Source organism: Malus domestica, chromosome 12 (assembly GCF_042453785.1).
Source record: "Malus domestica chromosome 12, GDT2T_hap1".
NCBI lineage: Eukaryota > Viridiplantae > Streptophyta > Magnoliopsida > Rosales > Rosaceae > Malus > Malus domestica.
The window spans coordinates 27301859-27323017 of NC_091672.1; the positions used below are offsets into that span (position 1 = coordinate 27301859).

The 21159-nt window shown below is 37.5% G+C and overlaps 2 protein-coding genes and 2 long non-coding RNA genes across 6 annotated transcripts; all 4 read right to left on the minus strand.

Moving 5' to 3' along the window:
- Nucleotides 1-61: 61 nt before the first annotated feature.
- Nucleotides 62-6128, minus strand: LOC139189985 (intermediate cleaving peptidase 55, mitochondrial-like). 2 transcript variants are annotated; one of them, XM_070809489.1, is made up of 14 exons: nucleotides 5911-6128; nucleotides 5468-5542; nucleotides 5118-5381; nucleotides 4589-4681; nucleotides 3896-4102; nucleotides 3536-3639; nucleotides 3270-3336; nucleotides 3032-3139; nucleotides 2470-2562; nucleotides 2259-2349; nucleotides 1920-1990; nucleotides 1614-1669; nucleotides 1189-1249; nucleotides 62-483 (listed from the first exon to the last, which is right to left on the minus strand). In XM_070809489.1, exons 1-14 carry the CDS (start codon nucleotides 5956-5958, stop codon nucleotides 370-372), a joined length of 1452 nt encoding a protein of 483 aa, XP_070665590.1. In that variant the 5' UTR covers nucleotides 5959-6128; the 3' UTR covers nucleotides 62-369. The 2 variants fall into 2 exon arrangements, with proteins under 2 accessions (XP_070665590.1, XP_070665591.1); XM_070809490.1 differs by having other exon boundaries at nucleotides 3896-4051; nucleotides 5911-6104.
- A 1521-nt stretch (nucleotides 6129-7649) lies between these two features.
- On the minus strand, nucleotides 7650-9085 carry LOC103433862 (calmodulin-binding protein 25-like). The gene has a single exon (XM_008372148.4). The coding sequence runs from the start codon at nucleotides 8652-8654 to the stop codon at nucleotides 7872-7874; it is 783 nt and encodes a 260-aa protein (XP_008370370.3). The 5' UTR covers nucleotides 8655-9085; the 3' UTR covers nucleotides 7650-7871.
- Nucleotides 9086-14024: 4939 nt separating this feature from the next.
- Nucleotides 14025-15171, minus strand: LOC139190101 (uncharacterized). Its single transcript, XR_011574090.1, has 2 exons — nucleotides 15007-15171; nucleotides 14025-14685 (listed from the first exon to the last, which is right to left on the minus strand). It is a non-coding gene; the product is annotated as an uncharacterized lncRNA (long non-coding RNA).
- A 4418-nt stretch (nucleotides 15172-19589) lies between these two features.
- LOC108170927 (uncharacterized) lies at nucleotides 19590-20901 on the minus strand. 2 transcript variants are annotated; one of them, XR_011574251.1, is made up of 3 exons: nucleotides 20681-20901; nucleotides 20047-20172; nucleotides 19590-19942 (listed from the first exon to the last, which is right to left on the minus strand). It is a non-coding gene; the product is annotated as an uncharacterized lncRNA (long non-coding RNA). The 2 variants fall into 2 exon arrangements; XR_001787398.3 differs by lacking the exon at nucleotides 19590-19942 and having other exon boundaries at nucleotides 19970-20172; nucleotides 20681-20833.
- Between the last annotated feature and the right edge of the window lie 258 nt (nucleotides 20902-21159).

Genomic DNA, 21159 nt, shown 5'->3' on the forward strand with positions numbered 1-21159 from the left:
AGCAAAAATACGAGCGCACGTCAAAGTTATTACGGAGAGGAGCAACTGTCATCATTAGCAGTTTGGAAGCAAAACTTGCTTTGTAGACTAAATGGATACAATACGATCTACAACGCCGTCTACGAATGAAGTATGGACATAATAACATACGCCGTACGTTGAATCAGCCAATGTTTATACATTCTTGGCAATGACATACAGAAATGATAGTAACAGAACGAAACGGAAACATATGTAGATTAAAAGTTTCGATACACAACAATTAAGTTATAAGCTCCTTGCATTTGAAACGAGATGAATGTCTCGGAAAGCGCCTTACGAGTGAATTCCTCCCGTCTGTATTGGCTTTGTTTGATTTACAAGGGAACATCAACTGGATGAAGCTCCCTCGGCAATGTGGTTCTCCATTACACTTCCATGGGGAAAGTTGTTTAGCAAGGATTCAATATGTTTAACTTCTTTCGGCATTGACCCAGTCAGAACCTGCCATGCACAAAAATGTCGTACTTGTTATGGATTTACATGTGCTCGAAGTGAATCGGATCGCCAATCAATAATTACTGCATTGTTAACCTCGAACAAACCGGAGGATAAACACGGGGAAGGGCTAGGAATATGATAATCCACCCTCCTATTTCTCTAGCAAGTACAAAAAGATCGAAGATAGAGAATGTCTGCAGCTACTTGGAAGACAACTATGGCAAAGAGACAGAATCCTCTCAGAAAGGCCTCGGTCATAGACAATGGTTATAATATATACCTCCTAACTAATCCCTCTACGAAATCATAATCCAATTCATATGGCTACTCAAAGAGGCATTAATAAAACAGAAAATCAAGAAAATAGGACAATCAAACGAGACTAGGGGATCCGATATTACCCAGATTATTAACATTAAATAGAAATCATAACAAGTTAAAAATTAATGCAGTTACCAATTTCTCTTCTTAATCGAACGACAAAGATCAGCTTACTAGAATCAAACCAAATAAGGAAAAAAAATCAATGCCATATTGAATACCAAGACCCTACTGCATAAAGATGAAATATGGTTCATGCAAACAATTTGAGTTCAGTCATGGTGAAATTCAAAGCTGCAAACATTAAGGATAACACTAGCATGAATTTTAGATCATGTAAGCCTCAGAATGACCATATAGTGCATCGGAACCTATTAAAAGTTATACCTCATAACCCGTGTCTGTAATGAGGACCTCATCCTCAATCCTTATCCCGATGCCTCGGTACCTGCATCATATATCTACAATAAATCAATTTGTGTATGATAACATTTAAAGCATGAAGGTTGGAAGACATGGTAACATGATAAATTCCCCATGTATGACGTGAGTGAAAAGCTTCACATTCCAATTCACCACTGCAGAGCAGTAGAGCAGAAAAGTTAAACAAATGTATGATTTTTGCGCACTGAGCTTGTCCGATTAACAACTTTTTCTGGGATGGACTGGTCAATTGAACCTCTTTGAGATCAACTGCTTGTTCATTGTGTATAAGTGGAACTCATGGGCCTAACTTGTAAGGAATCTGATTTTTAGCATTTAAAAGTTGGAAAAAGCAATTGTTTTGTCGACAAAAGTATGCCCAAAAATACCACTCAGGACAGTTAGAAGACAATGGGATGTAGATTCCTGGTTCAATTGTTATGACCTGCAAAAACAAAACAATTTGGTCAAAAATAGAAAACAAAAATTTATGTTTACAATGAATGACTCATTCAATTTGCAAATATTTAGCCGTAGCTTTTGTGCATACAATTGGAGAAAGGCACTCTTAACCTCAATTTTTGCATGCACATGCACACGAGATTACAGTAGTAAATACAATACCATCACACAAACAATTTGAGAAACTAAGAAGGAAGAGAAGTTCTTGTTCTTAAATAAGGGAGAGAACTTACAACGCCTGGCTTCAACGGACGGTCATAACCAACCGTAGAACAATCATGGACATCCATTCCTAGATAGTGGCCTGGACAACAGAAGAGAAAATTTATCATCAAAAAATGTTTTGGTGGCACATATCATCATGATTGACCACCTTAAACCTTGACAACTTAAATTACTTGAAATATCTTTGTTCGGAACTTAGGATCTAAAATAATGTTATATACCAAGTTGGTTGTACGTAACATCTTGACTAGCCAATTCAGAGTTAGACAAATGAAGAACGTATCTTCATTCATGCCCTATAGCAAAACAACAAACTGAAATTTCTATTTAGCAATGAAGGGAGAAACCTATGGAAGTTGGATTCAGCTGATGGTAGGAACTGATTCTAGAATCTTTCAGAATTCCAATCTCCTTGAGTCCTTTTTGAAGCATTTCAACCTACACATGAGAGAGTGATTGCAGCAAGATAAGGGTCTTGTTGATTATGTGAGGGTGCAATAAATAGATATTTCAGGTGAAATAAACAGACAAAGAACAGCTTCACTCAAAGGAACATACTGAAAAGTTGTGTATTTCTCGAATGCTAGCACCAGGTTTGCAAAGCTCCACACATGTCTTGTTTGTTTGCAGAATAAGATCATAGAGCTCTTCCTGAAATATAGACCGAACCTTTCATGGATAAGCTTCATTAATCAATAATATGCTACAATGCAATAACAGAACTAAAAAATAAGATAAAGTTGAAGAGTTCAAATACAATCTAAGAAGATAAACTGAAAGCTGTGGCCAAGTTTTGGCTCCTACTCATAAGACATCGGTGGAAAAATAGTTTGATGTTGTGTTCAAGGAGATGGATATAAACAATATTAGATCTTCTATACCAGCAACTGTTTGATCTATAGCATATCTCTGTTCTAAAGAGATGGACAAAAATGATGGCAAACAATAAAATATGCACAAGTAGCCTAACTGGGTGGGTTTGAATTCTTAGTGTGCAGCTCCTGCAAGATTATATCTAAATATAAGACATGTGACTGTTTAAGTGAAACAAACTTTGTAACAGCATTAACAGATGTTCCACAATGTCCTGGACAAGCTAGAAGCATTTAGCCACCATTACCTGAGCTGAAGAGAAGCTGCCATAGGGTGGCCAGGTGCGAGTAAGATCACTGACATAACCATGAAGCTCGCAACCAACATCCATCAAGACAAGTTCCCCATCTTTTATCTGCAAAAGATTGTATACACCTTTGTATGAATAAATGGTTATGGTCTACACAAAATAAATAATATTTCTGCTCTTAACGTTATATATTGTGACCACAAAAAGTAGATAGTAGATTCGATATTTAGCTCACTTTCTGATCATTCCGAGCATAATGTATTACACTAGCATTGGGCCCGCCACCAACCACAGGATTGAATCTGGTAACAGAGAAAGAAATCATAAATCCTTACGATATTTGAAGGACACTGAAGAACATCTATCAAACAATAGCATCAAAATCTAAATTTCGATTTCAATCTTTTGTCATTCCCCCACACATTTTCAAGTGTAAAAAGTGGATATAATCAATAAATTACATTTTTCATGTCCGATCATCCAGAAAGGGAAAAAGCTTACGCCATTCTCTGGGCACCCCTCATTTTGCATTCATATTCAATCTTAGCTGCTAGCCTACCCTCATAAGGGTGTGTCTTTGAGTGAAACATTGTCTGCAGTAGAGCCTGTCCAAGACCAATATATATCGGTAAATATAAGTCAGGGAATAAGCCAATGGACATTAAATTTTAACCTTATTCAGAGATATCGAACAATTGTGAACTTGTTCAAAAGCTACGACATGAGTTACAAGTAGAACTTTTAAACTCCAACTGTAATACCCCAACTGAGTTCATAGATACAGGATCGTGCAATGATTTATGATACTGTAGGAGATATGGGCTCATGAAATGAATAGCAATACAATAGATTTGGAAGTACTTGGCAAGCAATTGATGCTGACTCTCTCATTAACTTAAGCTCTGCCGGTGACTTTATTAACCGTAACTCATGGGTGAAAACCGAAGAATCTTTCACTTTTCCAGAGTAAGCTGCTTTCTGAAATGGATCCAATTCCATATATGTTGGTACAGCCATCTGCACATTGTGGAACATTTCGGACGATCCCTTCATAATATCTGGCAGGATCTGCAGTCAGTAAAAGAAAACGCAATGTATATATAATGATAGCATGCCTAAGAAAGGAAGTCCAGTGCCTGTTACACCACCACTTTTGAAAAAAATAAGATTGTTTTCACGCATAACAAGGTTGGAGGACAGTTTAAGGGCATAAATACTTGTCATCCCACAAATGCCCAGCAATTAGAAGTTCAAATTTTAAAAATTAATTCAGGATGGAGTTGTTCTGGTTAAACAAGTTAACATTTTAGTACAGCTACGACAATGTTATATTCATTTTTATCAGTGGCACTATTTTCATTATAACAATACTGATTATATGAAATCTCTATGTAGTTGATTTTAAGAAATATTACAAAAGGGGTATGGTTAATCCTGACTGTTACAGAAATGAATACAAGTATATTTTCAATAAGTTATTCGGCTGCACTCAAATTCTTTGTTATTAATTGGAGTATTTCTTCAATTTTCAAATTGTCAGAGTATTCAACTCACCTGCCGTAATCTGTTCATTGGGTATGCTTTATCAGCCTTGAATACTTCCAGTGCTGCACGAACTCCCGCAACTTCCCCTTGCCAAATAACGTCCTAACCAAAGAAAAACCCAAAAAAAAATAAATTGTTTATTGAATTTATCTATAGCTTAATCATTGTAAAATAGGTAGCAGCAACTACCAAACTATATACGCAAATTGCAGCCTTGCCAAATGACAACTTTCTCAGCCACTCTACAAGAACAGTAGCAACATCATACATGCATTTTTCAGAATAACATTTCAAATTAAAAATTCTTCCTTGAACACCAAAACTAAAATAAAGATACTAATTGATGTGTGATTATTATTCTAACAACATGTCTCAAGTTGCTACTTTTTTCGTAAGCATATCAAATTTCAAGTCTTTTTCTTATAAGTGTCTGGAACCGCTACTCTATATGACGATAATAACAGAAATGTGAAGCCACCACAATTGAAACCATGTAAGATAGAACATAGTGTTAAATATTATCAAAGGCTGGGCATACATGAGTCGTTGCTTCTGGCATGAACATGCAAAAACCGCATTCACGACCCAAAACTGCCACTCCACCGGGCTGTTGGCAGCCAGTAATATACAAATAATCAGCATCTTGACGATAGGTATAAGGCACGACATCAGTCATCATCTTTACAGGGGCAGCTGCAAAAATGGCCAAACCCTTCTCCGGGAGCACATCCAACAACTTTTTTCTTCTCAATTCGTATTCCTCCGAAGTTATCCCAGGTGTAATCTCTCCTTCCACCAACAACTGTAATTCCATACAACATTTATAACCAAATAATGTATATCGAACAATGAATGCTACGATGAACAGGCGTGAAGAATCAGCAGTACCTGTGGATGAGATGCAGCAGTTGGCTGTCCAACATCAACAATTTTCTTCGTTGAATATGCGCGGCGTCCAATCGCCTGTAAACCCGAATCATAAAACACAAATGCAGCATTACTTCACTTTTATTAATTCAAACGATCATTTGAGCAACACCCACATGGAAATTTCGATACAAAAGATTACGAAAACCAAAAAAAAACAGCAGAACCATATGAATTAAGTTAAAGAACCCATTTTTATCATCAAAATTCAATAAAATTTAGGCCTTCGAATCACCATTTCATAATCTTCAACTGAACAAAAATTGGATGATTTGGATTCAAATTGACAATTTGAGAAGTACCCATTTGATAATTCAGCTTGAAAAATCAAATAAAAAAATTAAAATACAAATTAAATACAAAACAGAAGTGTTTGATTGTATTGAAAGTGGAAGGTAAAGTACCTGTTTCAGTGGCATCCTCTGCAGAAGTCTTCCTAAAACAATCCTCATTCTTTTTTTTTTTCTTTTGTCAAACCTTAAACCCCACAAAAATCAAAAGGTGGAGTATTTTGTTTGTTTGGATTGAAGATGCAAAAATCCTCGTGCTTCAGAATTCAGAATTCCTCCGTATTAGGGTTTAAGATTTTCAGAGAAGTTTGGGGGTTTAAGGGAAGATGCTTAAATGACCAAAATACCCCTGCATTTTGGAGCTTCATCTTTCCTACCATTTGGGCCTTATTTGTTCAATGGACCATTTGGGCCTTTTGAACAAGGTTTTCGGGCACAATTTTTTTTTGTCTGTACTCTCCTTTTGTTTTAGTCTGTTATTTTTTTTTTATTCCTGTAATTTAATAAATTAAATGAAAAAATAAATATAAACATGTGGGGAAAAGAGAGAGTAGAAAATCGAAATCACTGCTCTTCCGAGGTTAATAGATTTTAGAAAGCCATTACGCTTGATTTTGCATCTAGTTTTATGTTAACTTCAATTTCATATCGTTTTTTAAATTTTCTTATGTCTTACTGTATCTTTTTTGTCTTTGAGTTTTTGACTCATACTTGCGTTTTTTATATTTAAAAGAAAAATTATTCTTACGATATTTTCGGTGTGACGTAACAGTTGGCAATAAAATATTCAAGGTGAAAGGGGAAATTAAATATAAAAAATAATGAAACTTACTAGAAGGATTGACTTTGGGATATAAGTAGGGACAACAAGATATGCAATCAGAGAGAGAGACAGGATGCTTTGTTTTTGTTTAATATAAAAAGATAAACCATAATCTTATCTTAATTGCCCAAAGTAATATATAGCACTTTTCCTTTATTTTTGTTTAAAGAATGCATGCACAAAGCGCATAATTAGTCGCTCTAATTACATTAATTAACGACCCAATAAGTCATTAGTTTTCTTTAAGGTCAAGTCCAGCTCAACTTTGCTTTTTTTTTTTTAATACATCCATATTTTTACACTAAGGGGAGAGAGAGAGAGATTGGTTAAACCACACAATGGACAACCTAATTCTGTATCGAATTCACCATCTACAAGATTTAAACTAAAGACATCTCATTTATAAATAAAGAGGAATACCACCAAATTATAATTCTGAATTACTCCACTCCACGTTAAGTCGCATTTATTCGTCGAATTTGAGTTCTGTTCCAAAATTGAGATGAGAAGACATATGTCACAAGGAAGTGAATTTGGTATGTTTCAATATGGGGAAAAATCAAGATAAGAAGACAAATGTCACAAGAAAGTGAATTTGGTATGTTTCAATACGGGGATAATAAAGACCGAGACTATTGACTAGTTTGTTCATTCATCGAACTTGGAAATATGGTGATTAGCGTTACAAACTGTACCGTATACCAACTAGTTCCTTCGTTTTTCGAATTTAAAATTAAGACGAATAGTGTTACAAACAGAAACATACACCAAACGGTTCACTCATGTATCGAACTTGTAACTAGGGCAATTAGCGTTACAAACCATATTAAGCAAGCTAACAAATGAAGATAATAACAATATAACAAGTGATGCATACAACATCCCGTCGTAACACATTTGACATACACACCATACAAACCATATCAAATATGATCTCTCTAATATTTTTCTTGTCTCTAATATTTTTCTTTTCACGCATCTTGAGACTTCCAATTAAATGGCAAGGAGTAAAACAATGCAAAACTTGATATGCACAAAAGTCTAATTCATTAAGCTGGAGTAATGAAAGGTCAATACACCATAATCAAAAGAAATTAAATTAAGGGAACAAAACAAAACACTAATAACCAAAATTAATTAAAAAACCATATTAATATTAAGTCATACAGACAACAGAGATACGTCATCGTGCACATCACCGCCCACGTGTCACATGATGGTTCGTCAAAGTCAAACGGATCTCTACCCACACTCACATGACCTTCCACGACTCCAAGGTGGGAAAGCTCGCAAACGAGTCAAAACCTAATCCCCCAGACGCAACGCCACCGCTAGAAGCCACGTCGACGCCACCCGTCCCGCCAAACGACACTGGGCTAGACCCGGTCAACGTCGTGTTGGGCCCATGCCACGGCCCAGTAGCTATCCTCGTCGAAGTGGGCCCCATCAGCTGCTGCTCATGATTGTGATGATCCAAAAGATAGGCCGACGTATCGAGTGTCGGCATGCAGACGCCAACCCCTCCGGGCAACAGGCTACCGGGTCTGTGTGGCTCCGGCTTCAGAACCGACTGCATAGTGACCTGTCCGTTACCGAATCTGACTCCGGTCACCTGTTGCACCATCTGTCGGAAGTTGCTCGGGTCCGCCGTGATGAAAGTCGTCTGGGACCGTTTCGACGCGCGCGACTTCCGTTTCGAAACCTTACCACCGCCATTCGCCACCGGAATCACGCTTCTCTGCTGCTTTTTCAGCGGTGCGGCCACGGACTCGAGGTCGTCCGAGCCGGAAAGTCCAGAAACGGTGGGGGTGGGTGCTGTCTCGGGTGTTTGGAAGATGGTGTTGAGAAACGGCATGAACAAATCGTCAGAGGAAAAATCGAGCAGCTCCGGGTTGCTGGAGATGGACTTCTGGAGGGCCATGGTGAAAGTTTTGGTGTCGCGAGCGAAGGCGTCGGAGATCCAGGAGTCCGCGAAGGTGTTGGGCCTCAAAGCCCACGGCTCCATCATGCTCGCCACGTCTTCCGACGACGCCATTAAAGCAGCTCAATCAACTCAAATTCTCCAAAAAAAATCGATATTTTGGGAAATTGGGTTGTTGTGATATCAATCGGATTTCAAGATAATATTTTGAAAAATTGGAATTTGGGGAAATGGGTTTCCGCAAGGGATGAGCGGGGAGGAAAGTGAAGTGTACTACGGGAATTGACTGATTGGGAAGAATTGGGGGGTTCTTATCGTTGATTAAGTAAGCAGAGGAGAGAGAGAGAGAGAGAGAGAGAGAGAGAGAGAGAGAGAGAGAGACTGTGTGGAGGTGGCGCTGGTGGCCCTGGAAGTGTTGAGAGGAGTAGTGAGGAAGAAGACGAGTGCATAAATAGGGCGGTGCGGGGAGAATTAAAAGGAGGAAGAAAACGCGTTGTTTGCGGTGACACGCGTCGTCTTATCCGTACGTATTTTTTATATATATAAACAAACAAGCTGCTGCTGCTGCTGCTCACCTTATAATTGAATAATAATTAAATTTATTTCAAATTTGCTCCCTCAACTTAAATGATATTTTCGTTTTGATCCTTTTGTTTTTAAAAGTTTCTAAAGCACGATTATAATGACGTTAGTTACAGAAGCTGACAATACTAGTGGTAGGCATCCTTCAAGACTTTTTTTTTTGTTGAAGAGAATCACAATGTCAAATATAGTGGCAACGGACTTTTTTCTTAACACTAAATAAAACATAGATTTTAATATTTTACCAACTATGAAGATATTATAAAAACGGAGATGTGTCGGTGGAAGAAGATGAACTACAATTTTTAGTTGATATTTGATAATGAGTTTCGTGAATTAGAGAAACATTGAAACCACCTTTCAATATTTCAATCATATCATTTGACCCTATCGCTTGTACTCAATTTTCCAAGGTAAAAATTAATATTATGTTCCATCAATTTCAATTGATGACGAAAAATAATAGCTCCGAACCAAAACGACCAATTTAAGTTGGTTGTTTTGTTAGTCCCTTAGACAAATAAACTTCAGTCAAGTAGTTGAATTATCGAAATTCTCTTCGCAAGATACTAATGTGTTAATTTGTCAACTCTCGTAACGAAAGTCATACCCTATCGTTCTTGATAGATTAATAACTTCACGGTCAAATTGAGACGAAAGAAAGTTGGACGACCAAAGTGAAATAAAGCACAAACGTTTAGGGGGAAAATAGAAAACTAACCCTAATAATTAGAAAAGCTTAGGGAAACGGTGGCTGCTAAATAACTCAACCATGGTTGTGGCTGTGGGTTGACTGGTCAGTGGTCCAGGTGGTGACTGCCCATTGGAAGGGAATCCTCAAGCAGTGAGATAGACAGAGAGAGAGAGAGAGAGAGAGAGCGTAGAGAATCTCTCTATCTTCAGAGACTGACGGTGCAGCCGCGTCATGCTGATCAACTTAACGCGTAAGCTCGTTTCCCAATTTTTTTCAATTTGTTTCCTTTCGATTGTTATTTCTTAAAAATTCTGCCCATTTCACTTTAACCTTTAGAACTCGTTTGGGAAGTATCGGATGCTTCTTTTAAAAAGTATTATTTTTAGTATTTTAAAAATATTTTCGATCATTTTAAAGGCATTTTAAAACAAGTTAATGATGTTTGATAGATTAGTTTGCTCGTGATGAAAACCCGAGGTCTTTATCGACACATATACAAGTGTTCAAGAGAAAAACGAGTGTTTGAAAATCACGTCTTACATCAAATGTGTAATGGGCCAACATTTAGAACCCTACTAAAAGAACCAACAACACACACGAAGGCCTATTAAAGCCCAACTTCATGCAAAAGAACAATTTCCATTAATTTGTCGCTTGAATTTGCTTCTATTCTAAGAAAATGATAATTCAAAGCATTTGAAGGGAGATGAATTGATTTTCAAATATTATTTTTAGTTTCTACTCACGCCTCTTTATTTCTACATGTCGAATTGAATAACTAAAAAGAAAACAACAAACATAATCAAAGAAAATAATATTTGATGCAAATTACATGAAGTCAAAGAAGAATACATTTCATGTAAATTACATGCAGTCACTTCATCTTACTACCTATGAAGAGAGTATGAATTGTGACTATATATTAATCTATTTCAATTGATTTATTGTTCTCCAATTATATGTATGGTAGTACTCTACTTGATTTGACTTAGGTATTGGAGTAAACTAATTTTTATTTTCAGTGTTTTTTATAGTGGCATTCGGATAACTTTCCCACCAAACCTTGCCTATGAGTCACAATGTTTGCTTCTCTCTAACCATACTAAAACGGACATGAGGAATGAAATGCGAAAAAATGTCATAATTGAGTTTCCCTAAAAAACAGCCGAAGCGTAGCCACGTGCAACTCATGGAACAACAGGTAGCGTTCTTTGCTGCAATAACTTCAACATAAAGGGGATGATTACTCCCACTTGATGCCCAGCAACAGCCGCCATAAACCTATAATTCTTACTACAGAGTTGAAGTTATTATATAATGGATTGGTTCAAATCCTATAGGTAAGGAATTCATTCTACTATTAATCCTATAATTGAGGGATTATGTGCATTTACATATTTATAACAATTTATAATTTTAGGGGTATATTGGTATGAAAATAAAAATATGCTGATGTGTAATCCTAGTTATTGGACATATTTCAAATAACTGGACTATTCGTGCCTCACAAAATTGGATCTATATCAAGTTTTTTTTTTTTTTTTTTTTCTACTCAGTACGTTGGTGGACAATTACAGGCCTAACGACAATCTTACAAAGGTCTATTCTTCTTGAACTCTACCGTTAAATTGGACAAGGATAGCAACAACCGCAGTTTATCTTCCTCTTCCAACAACAGAGTCGTCACTTGAATTATGATCATCTATGAAGAAAGATTTAAAACATCATCGCACACAACAACAAAGAACATAAGGCATGCCCTGAAAATAATAATCCATGACGAAGATTATAACCTATAATTCTGGAGGATTAAGAAAGATGCTGAAAATTTAAATGGCATTACACTCACTCCAATTTAGCCGTATCAGAACCAAAATTATTATCTTCTTGAGTACCAACCGATGGAATCAAGATTCACGTTGAATTCGGCGAATTAGATCGTATCAGGATTGGCTCTGACAATGGTATTTCAACTTCGGAAGTATTGTCGGAAATCGAACTCTTTAATTTTTTTTTTTTTTCATGCATTGAATCAAACTCTTTAATTTTTTTTTTTTTCATGCCTACTTTAGGCTGCCACCGGTGCTTATTTGAAATGAGCATGCAAAATAGAAATGTGAATGAAGTGTTTCTAAAATAAAAAATAAAAAAAAAACTAGAAAGAAAGAAGAAAATAGAGGAATCTTTTGAATTAAGAAAGGTTTTTTTAGCCAAAATGGTCTCTGAGATTTGCATAACTCATCACTTTGATTTCTGAGATTTGAAATCAATAGAAGTGGTCCTTGAGTTTGTCCACCATCAAGCATTTTGGTTATTCCTTGAAAAATTATGTAAAATAATGACCAAATGACAAGAATACCCTCAATTTGATAAACAATGGGCCAAAATGATTTGACAAAATTTGAGGGTGTTTTTGTCATTTTATCTTTTATTTAATGGAGATTTTTTGAGGAATGACCAATTATGGTGGACAAATTCATGGACCACTTCCGTTGATTTCAAACCTCAGGGACAAAAGTGAGGAGTTATGTAAATCTCATGAATTATTTTGGCTAAAAAGCCATTAAGAAATGATATGTCGCATATAACCAATTCCACCATGCATTGCTAGTTCATTGTCTTGTGACGACGGCGACAATGTCCTCTGGGTTTCTGATATGGATGTAAAAATGTCAACAAGAACAAAGAGAGAGGCAGGTCAATATGAGTTAATTGATTTCGAACTTAATATATGTAAGAAGACCTGGTTTTTACATTTCTTCACCCCTCACACTTATGGGTCTTCCGTAGCTCTTTGCAAAACAACAATACAAACAATTTGTCACTTGACACGCACAACAGTTCTAAGCAAATGACAATTCAAAGTGATTGTCGCTCGGCGCATGACTGTCGTGCCCGCTGCGAGCTTTGGACGCTAAAGGTCGTTTGTCTCGGCGCATGACTGTCGTGCCCGCTGCGAGCTTTGGATTGCTGCCGGTACTATAGAGGATCAAATGGATTCTCTCCCATTTTCCATTCGAGGCGAGGGCTTAGCATCTGAATTTTGTAAATACTCTCACGACCTTTCGATCTTGTTGCATTTTGTCTTCGAAATTTTCAAATTGAATTTTGCTAAGAAGACGAGGACGCTTTTGATTCGGAAGCCAATCTCCCCTTCTCTCTCTCTCTCTCTCTCTCTCTAATGAAGACATTGATCAGGAGCAGGAGCCATCTTGTTTTGAGCATTGGAAGGATAAAGATGGCCAAGTTCAACTTCACTGCTAATTTCCGACTACTATGCAGTTCCATTAATTGAGGAAATATTGAAAATTTGGACCGTTGGGTTGGAAAGATGTAGGGGAGTCTGATTCTGCGAGAGATTAAAGGGAGGGTTTTGGGGAAATTGGAGGGTTTTAACTTTTAGGGAAGAAGAAGGAAAAGAGATGTGGTGGCGATTACGGAGACACAGGAGGGTGGAAGAGGAAGATAACCAATTTTCAAAGTCATACACATCAACAATGTTATAGGTTGCCTGACGGAGTGTCTGGCGTTAGTTGTTAAAAGGTGCTTCCAACATGTAATTTTAGAGAGTGATTCTCTCCATATCGCAGAGAGGTTTTTCAGTGTGATCAGTATACGGGATGGTATACCATATGTCATTATACAAATGGTAAGATATGTGTGCTAAAAAGTTAATAATTTAAAAAATAAAATTTCTCACCACTCATATTAAAGCACATAATATACCATTTTTTTCCGTCACAGTTAAAAATTTATCTATATCGCTACTACTTTGCAGGAGCATTCGATTAATAGATCTCTCATTGGATGGCCCATCGCCTTGCTCGGTCTCGGTTCGAGGAACCCCCGACATGCTGGCAGACTTATTTGAAGACGGGTTGTAATGCCTTTTGTTATTTTGTTGTTTGTCTGGTTGTTTCTGTTGTGATGGGACGAGGCACCCGGCCGTATTCCTCCCTCCCTCCCTCCCTCCCTCCCTCTTCATTGCTAATTTCCGACTACTATGCAGTTCCATTGATCTATGCACTTCCAACCCCCTCCCTCCCTCTCTCCCTCTTCATTGTTAATTTCCGACTACTATGCGGGTTCCATTGATCTATGCACTTCTAATTGATTGATGATGACGACGAATGTTCTTGATTAGCATATCAGTTTTGAACATAAGCAGGCATTGTGCAAAGATTGTCATCATCTTTTCACCCAAGAGATTATCCCTGATGCTAATTGGTTAAAAAAAAGAAGGGCAATTGCAAGCTATTCCAAGACCAGTAAGTACAATTAAGCACAAACCAAACACAAAGTCCAGAGACGCTGATGATATAACGATAACAAATTAGTATCTATCCATCTGCCAGCCACGGATGACGACAGAACAGGTCTGAGCTTATTCAAAGACAGACTCACATGACATATGAACAGACAAATACGTAGTGGCTAGTGCTGAAGCTACTCAAAGAGAGTGCATAGGAAATTAATTACCGATCCACAGTCCCCGAAGACTAGGGTCTGGTCTGCGCCCAAGAGTAATCTTACGTCCATATTCCATTCCATTCTTCACCGAACACGCACCATTCACGTGGTGGCCTTCCACTCCACAACGAGTACATGCAAGTCGAACAGCACGCTTTCGTTGATGCCTGCAGTCGTCGCCAATGGCAGAACAAAACTGACACATTATAACAAAGCCCTTGCCAACAGTATCTACGTTCCACGGGAGCCACCTCAAATACGGGCAATTTGCCCTATAATGGGAACCCGCAGCACCACAGCAACATTCACAATAAGGATTAGCAGCCTTTTCTTCTCCTTGTTTTGCAAGACAGTGTGAACGGGGAGAGTCTTGAACAGCTTTTACTTGTTTCTTCTCATCTGTACATTTGTTTGAGGAAATTAATGCACGTATTAGTAGTATATACATATAAAGCCATCTGGATTGATCACGCACTTAACTAAAGACCCTTAATTACTGGTATGTATTATCGATCATTCTCATTCAAATCATCAATGCTTCACGTTCAATTACGTCCAATTCCTTCTGGATTAATTGGTAAGGAGGATAACAAAGCCCCGCATATGCATGCCATACGGATACTCCCAACGAAACGAATTTTGTTGTTCCTTCCACCTCACAAACCCTAACCCTAAAACAAAGTCTAAAAGCGTGGATGCCGAGATGAGTCCGGATCTCACCTCGTAGCTTCCGCTGTTGGGCTGGATTCTTCTTATGCCTGGATCCGCGGAGGTTCCTGGCCTCGAATCTGGCTTTGAATCGGCGTTTCATTGGTTTGCCCGTGGCTGAGAGAGAGAGAAAGTGATAGAGAGAGGGTTTCATCGCTTTGTTGGGGAGAGAGACAAGTATGGGGCTTGGGGACTGTGAAGGTCAAGGTTCGGCCATACTCTTCCTTTTTGTACTTTTTCATGTGATTTGACCATGCTACCCTTCGTATAAATACTCTGTTACATACTTTTTTGGTCCGAAATAACTGTTATATTGTTGAGGCATTTTAGTGCGTATACCAAGTAACCTGACCAACCCATCCAATATGAGTTGGATTGAGTTCTAAGCACTACAAATTTATTTTCGGTAAAAAATTCGACTACCAGTCACTTAGTAAAATGTTCTGGTAGTATTTCTCTTCACCTTGTAGTAAAAGATCTTAGATTTTAATCTCGTGAATGATGAATTTAATACCAAATTAAGTTATTCATTGTGTGACTTAGTCGAACTCACTTTCTCCTTAATATAAAAATATTGATGTACTCCACAAAAAATAAAAAAATAAAAATCTCGACTACCCGTCCACTAAGTGGGTTATGTTATGTAGAATTATTATTAACCCTATTGAAGCTTGCCCAACAGACACTAATTCGTAAACATACATACATATTAGATAGATATTGTTTAGACTCGAAATTGCACCTTCGGCCTGTGCAATTAAAGGTCGTTGAGTGAACATAACTTCTAATCGTCGGATAGAAAAGTGAAGATAATTTTGTTATTGTTAAATGATAATATTAGGGTTTTTATCATAATAATTATTTGATATAAATTATCTTGACATCTTCTTAAACGAGATAAATAAGATGTGAATTATATCCCCAAGCAAGCAATACAGTTCAAATTGATTTGGGATGTCTGGTGTGTGGACATGTGGATTGGATCAATTTGGTTTTTTTTTTTTTTTTTTTGGAGAATTGGATCAGTTTGGTTTGGCAGACAGATTCAAGTGGTATGCTGCAAACTGATATTAAGTTGATATTGGAATGTTGTTTATTTGCAGACGTCACTTGGAAGCTACTAATAGGGCTAGATTTTGAACTGATTATTATCCATTTAAAATATGGTGATAATTAGTACAAATGAGTTTGAAATTCATTTAGATAGCCATCAGGATGCATGCATGGATGGGTTAAAGGTGATGAAATTACTGTGATGTGATAAGCCTATGATTTGATGGTTTTGGGTAATGATGAGATAAGAAACCTAGGTAGGCTAGGCTTTTTTGCATGGTGATGGGTGTTGTCATATGAGTTTGAAGCGATAAGAATTGATGATGGGATTACAATATGCATGCCGTGTGAAAGGGTATTTCGAGATTTCAAAGGGACACCTGTTGTTCCTTTTGTAAAAGTCTATCGGCATAAGGAGAATAGGGAGATATTTGCCGAAATATATTAAAGATAATATCAGTTATTGTTTTTGGGAATATATTCGGAAAAGGTCTCTATTGGATTGGCGATCAAGGAGACTTGCTGTAAATACAAAGATGCAAATAACAAAAAAGGATCCATTCAAATTAACAAACAAATTACCCTGCGTACATCTTCTCAACAACCCTGAGATTTTATCCTTCTTCCCCTTTATTCCCGCCAATACATCTTCAGTTTGGATATATAGCATTGTAAAGGCAACCGACGACATCTTCAGTTTGAATAAACATCATTAGAGTCGTAGAATCAATCGATTGAGAAGCACATTCAGTTTGGATAAACATCACTGCTTCGAGACTAACTGGTTATTTATCCAAATCTCGGTCAACAAGGATTTCCGAGTCTTTATTGGTAGAGGTCCTTATTGAACTGATTATTATCCATTTAAAATATGGAATTTTAACGAAAAGCTCGGTACTGTGCACTTTAACGAAAAAACCATATTTTTATACTAAAAAGTCAATCTTAGTACTATTTACTTTACCCTTTATTTTGTCATTATCGTTAAAATTCAAAAATTTTAAACATTTTCATTAGTTTTCTTTTTAACATATGGTGATAAAAAAAAAGGTCGTACCCAGTGCACAAGGCTCCCGCTTTACGCAGGGTCTGGGAGAGGTGAATGTCGGCTAGTCTTACCTCCATTTATGGTGATAATTAGTAAAAATTCATTTAGACAGCCATCAGGATGCATACATTGATGGGTTAAAGGTGATGGAGTTATGATGATGTGATAAGACTAGGATTTGATGGTATTGGGTAATGATGAGATAAGAAACCTAGGTGGGCTAGGCTTTTTTGCATGGTGATGGGTGTTGTCAGATGAGTTTAAAGTGATAAGAATTGATGGTGGGATTACAGTATGCATGCTGTGTGAAAGGGTACGTCGAGATTTCAAAGGGACACCTGTTGTTCCTCTTGTAAAAGTCTACCGGCATAAGGAGACTAGGGAGATTTTTTCCCAAATATATTAAAGATAATATCAGTTATTGGGAATATATTCGGAAAATGTATCTCCTGGATTGGCGATCTAGGAGACTTGCTATAAATATAAAGCTGCAAGTAATAAAAAAGGACCCCCTCAAAATCAACCTACAAATTGTCCTACTCAAAGTTTCTCAACAACCCTGAGATTTTATCTTTCTTCCCACCAACACATCTTCAGTTTGGATAAACAGTACTATGAAGCCAACCAGTGACATCTTCAGTTTGGATAAACATCATTGGAGCCGTAGAATCAGCTGACCGATGAGCATCTTCAGTTTGGATAAACAACATTGCTTCGAGACCGACTGACTATTTATCCAAATCTCAATCAACAAGGATTTCTGAGTTATTGTTGGTAGAGGTCATCTCATCAGCCTTTTTGGCGAAGTGAGATGTTACCAGGTTACTACATTCGACACATTGAAAGACGAATTGAAATCGAACTTCGCATAACTAGCAACCTTGTCTTCAAGGCCAAGACATATTTTTTCCTTGGTTGTAGTAGCAAGATCGAGAAGTCAGTAGCGTGCCCAACGCAACATCAACACATTCTACTCCCCGGCCGAGTTGCCACGCCCCACACACAATTGAATGATGCAGTTAGCTTAATAGTTACTCGGTATGTGCGCCACGTATTCATGGTAGTTTTTAGGGTCAACAGATATATATATATAGAATTTAACAACTAGATCCTTTTCCTAGGGATCCTAATGATTCCGTGATCATGACCGTTCATTGTATATCGTGCGGTCAGTTTTCGTTAGATACTATTTATATTTAATTTCAAATTTCAAATTTTGAAATGATTTATGACCGTACAATAAACGATGAACAATCACGATCACGGGAACCCTATAATCCCTTGCCGAATCCTTTTCCTTAAATATATGTGTACTAGATTTTTTTATTCATATGGTCCAATATTCTAGTTGATAGGGTATTGAGCTTCTAAACATACTATGGATTCAAAACTCCTCATTTCATAAATTATTGTAATAGTTTTAAATCATTTTCAAAATTTCCAGTTAGCTCAAAAGTCACATTCTTTATCAAACAATTTTGAAAGAAAAAAAAAAGTGATCGACAAAACATCGGTCTAGGGGAAATGACCTGTATACACACGCATCTGGGAACTATAGTTGGGACCTGAGAGTGTGATTGTCTCGTCAAGGAAGTAAATAACCTGACATGTGCTTTCAAAAAGGAGGAGGATTCTCTTCCCTTATATTCTCATTCATTTCCTTCATTTTCTCTCACACATATTATTTTTTATCTTACTATCTTTATAAAAAAAAATCAACATAAGATGTTGATGTAGCTAAATCGTAACCGTTCAAATAGAAGGGGAAAGAAAGGGAGAGATTAGGAGATGAGGGAATCTCCTTCTTCAAAGAGTCCGACTACGAGGCGAAAAGATAACACTGCATACTTCGTTTGTAGCACTTTGACATGCTGCTGGGATATCCAATTCAAAGAATGGCAGAAAATTAACTCTAGTTTTATGCTCGATTTGAGATATTCATGTTCTTAAGATTCTGGAGTTTTATCTCAGGTCGCTGTATGTCAAAAACATTCATAAACAAAACCTATATCATATAGCCTTTGTTCTTCGCCCGCCCGGATTGGCTTCCGGATCAAAAGTGTCCAGTCCTAGTCTTATTTACCGGCAGTCCCCCCGGGCAGGGCCTAGCAGTTAAAGACTTATCTTCGTGGAAAGGATAGTTCATTCGGATCAGGACCAGGAGCCAGCATTGGAAGGAAAAGGATAGGCCAAGATCGATTTCATTGCCAATTTCTGGCTACCATGCACCACGATCAATCAATGATGATAAATGTTCTTGATTAGATCTAGTTTTGTTGACAAATTCCACCCAAGAGAATAATACCAGAACACTGAAAGTTCTTGCTTAATTAGTCCAAGAAGGCATTTTGAGCGAGCCCAACCAACCGGGACCGGCTAAGACCTACAGAGACATTTCACATGACTGCAGGCTAAGCCCTACAAGCATATGTCAAACGACGCTTCACTCAGTGCGGCTTAGAAGGTTCACCATTTAATGTTGGTAATTAAGTAATTGCCAAAAAAGAGCCAACGTTAGCTATTCCAAGACCGGTAAGTACAATTAAGCACAAACCAAACCCAATTAGTATCTATCCATCCACCAGGCATGAACGACGACGCATCAAATCAGACATATGAACAGACAAGTACGTGCTTGCTAGTGCTGAAGTTACTCAAAGAAAAAGACAGGAAATTAAGCAACCACCGTGAATGACTTGACAACGACGATGTCCCTAGACGCTGCCTGCAGCTAATTTCCTACGTCTCAATTCCATTTTTTCCTTGAATCAGCATTCACCGTGCGAGTTGTCACCGATCACTCCACAACGAAAACACGTAGGTTTATGAGCACGCTTTCGTTCATGCCTGCACTCGTTATCAATGGAACCACAATGCAAACACAGTATAACAAAGCCCTTGCCAACACTTTTTACTGTCCGTGGGAGTTGCAGAAGATACGGGCAGCTTACACTATAATGGGGACCCCCGGCATCACCACCGCAACATTCACACTCAGGAATTTCTTCTTCTTTCTTTTTTTCCAAGACCGTGTGGACAGAGAGAGTCTTGAACAACCCTTACCTCTTTCTTCTCATCTGTAAATGTGTTTGAGGGAATTAACGCACAAATAGTTAATAGTATATATATCCATACATAAGTTATCTGGATCGACCACGTACTTAAATAAAGACCCTTAATTACTAATTTGTATTCTCGATCAATCTCATCCAAATCATCAAATACTTACTACAGCGCGCTTCTTATTCACTTATTCCTTTGATTTAGTCTGGGTTGATTTGTGAGGAGGATAACAAAGGCCAGCATATGCATGCCAAACTTGAAATTAATACCCCCCCCAACTAAACGAATTTTGTTGAGAATTAGAATTCTACCAGGTAAGATACCCCGGCCAAACAGACAATTAAATTACTACTCAATCAATCTTTCTATATTTCCTTATACCGAAAACTAGTTACAAACGGAGATAGCCAAATTAAGCTGCAAATTCGAAATTATGAATATTCTTCCTTACACCTCACAAACCCTAAACCTAAAACAAAATCCAAAAGCATGCAAATATACCAAAGACGATCCAGATCTCACCTCGAAGCTTCAGCAGTTGGGCTGGATTCTTCCTATCCCGGGATCCTGACCCGGATCCGCGGAGGGTCCTGGCCACGGATCTGGTTCTGGCTTTGGATCGGCTTTTCATGGGAAAGAGAGCGAGAGAGAGTGAGAGTTTCATGGGTTTGGTGGGGAGAGGGGGATACAGAGACGAGGTTGGCGATAGACTATAGTAAGTAACGTAGATAGGGTTAAGGTTCGGCCAATTCTTCTCCAACATAGTAGCTTATTCATACCATGTTTTTATACAAAAAAAGGAAGGAGAAATACTCCTCGTATATTATAATTATCATTTAATTAACTAGTTTTTCCTAATTATTAGTTTATTAAATATGAACTAAATTTAAAAATCTAATTAATTCAAATAGTATGGCTATCCAAATCAAATGTCACTTAAAATGGTATGAAAATATGGTACAAAAACATGATATGAATCGTATTACTCTTAACTTTTTCAT

What these genes read in the sequence shown, in the direction of transcription:
- LOC139189985 (XM_070809489.1), bottom strand. Translation starts at nt 5,958, where the DNA reads ATGAGGATTGTTTTAGGAAGACTTCTGCAGAGGATGCCACTGAAACAG. An exon ending in AGAGGATGCCACTGAAACAG is followed by an intron (nt 5,543 to 5,910) that starts GTACTTTACCTT and finishes TCGGGTTTACAG; the next exon opens with GCGATTGGACGCCGCGCATA. An exon ending in CTGCTGCATCTCATCCACAG is followed by an intron (nt 5,382 to 5,467) that starts GTACTGCTGATT and finishes ATGGAATTACAG; the next exon opens with TTGTTGGTGGAAGGAGAGAT.
- LOC103433862 (XM_008372148.4), bottom strand. Translation starts at nt 8,654, where the DNA reads ATGGCGTCGTCGGAAGACGTGGCGAGCATGATGGAGCCGTGGGCTTTG.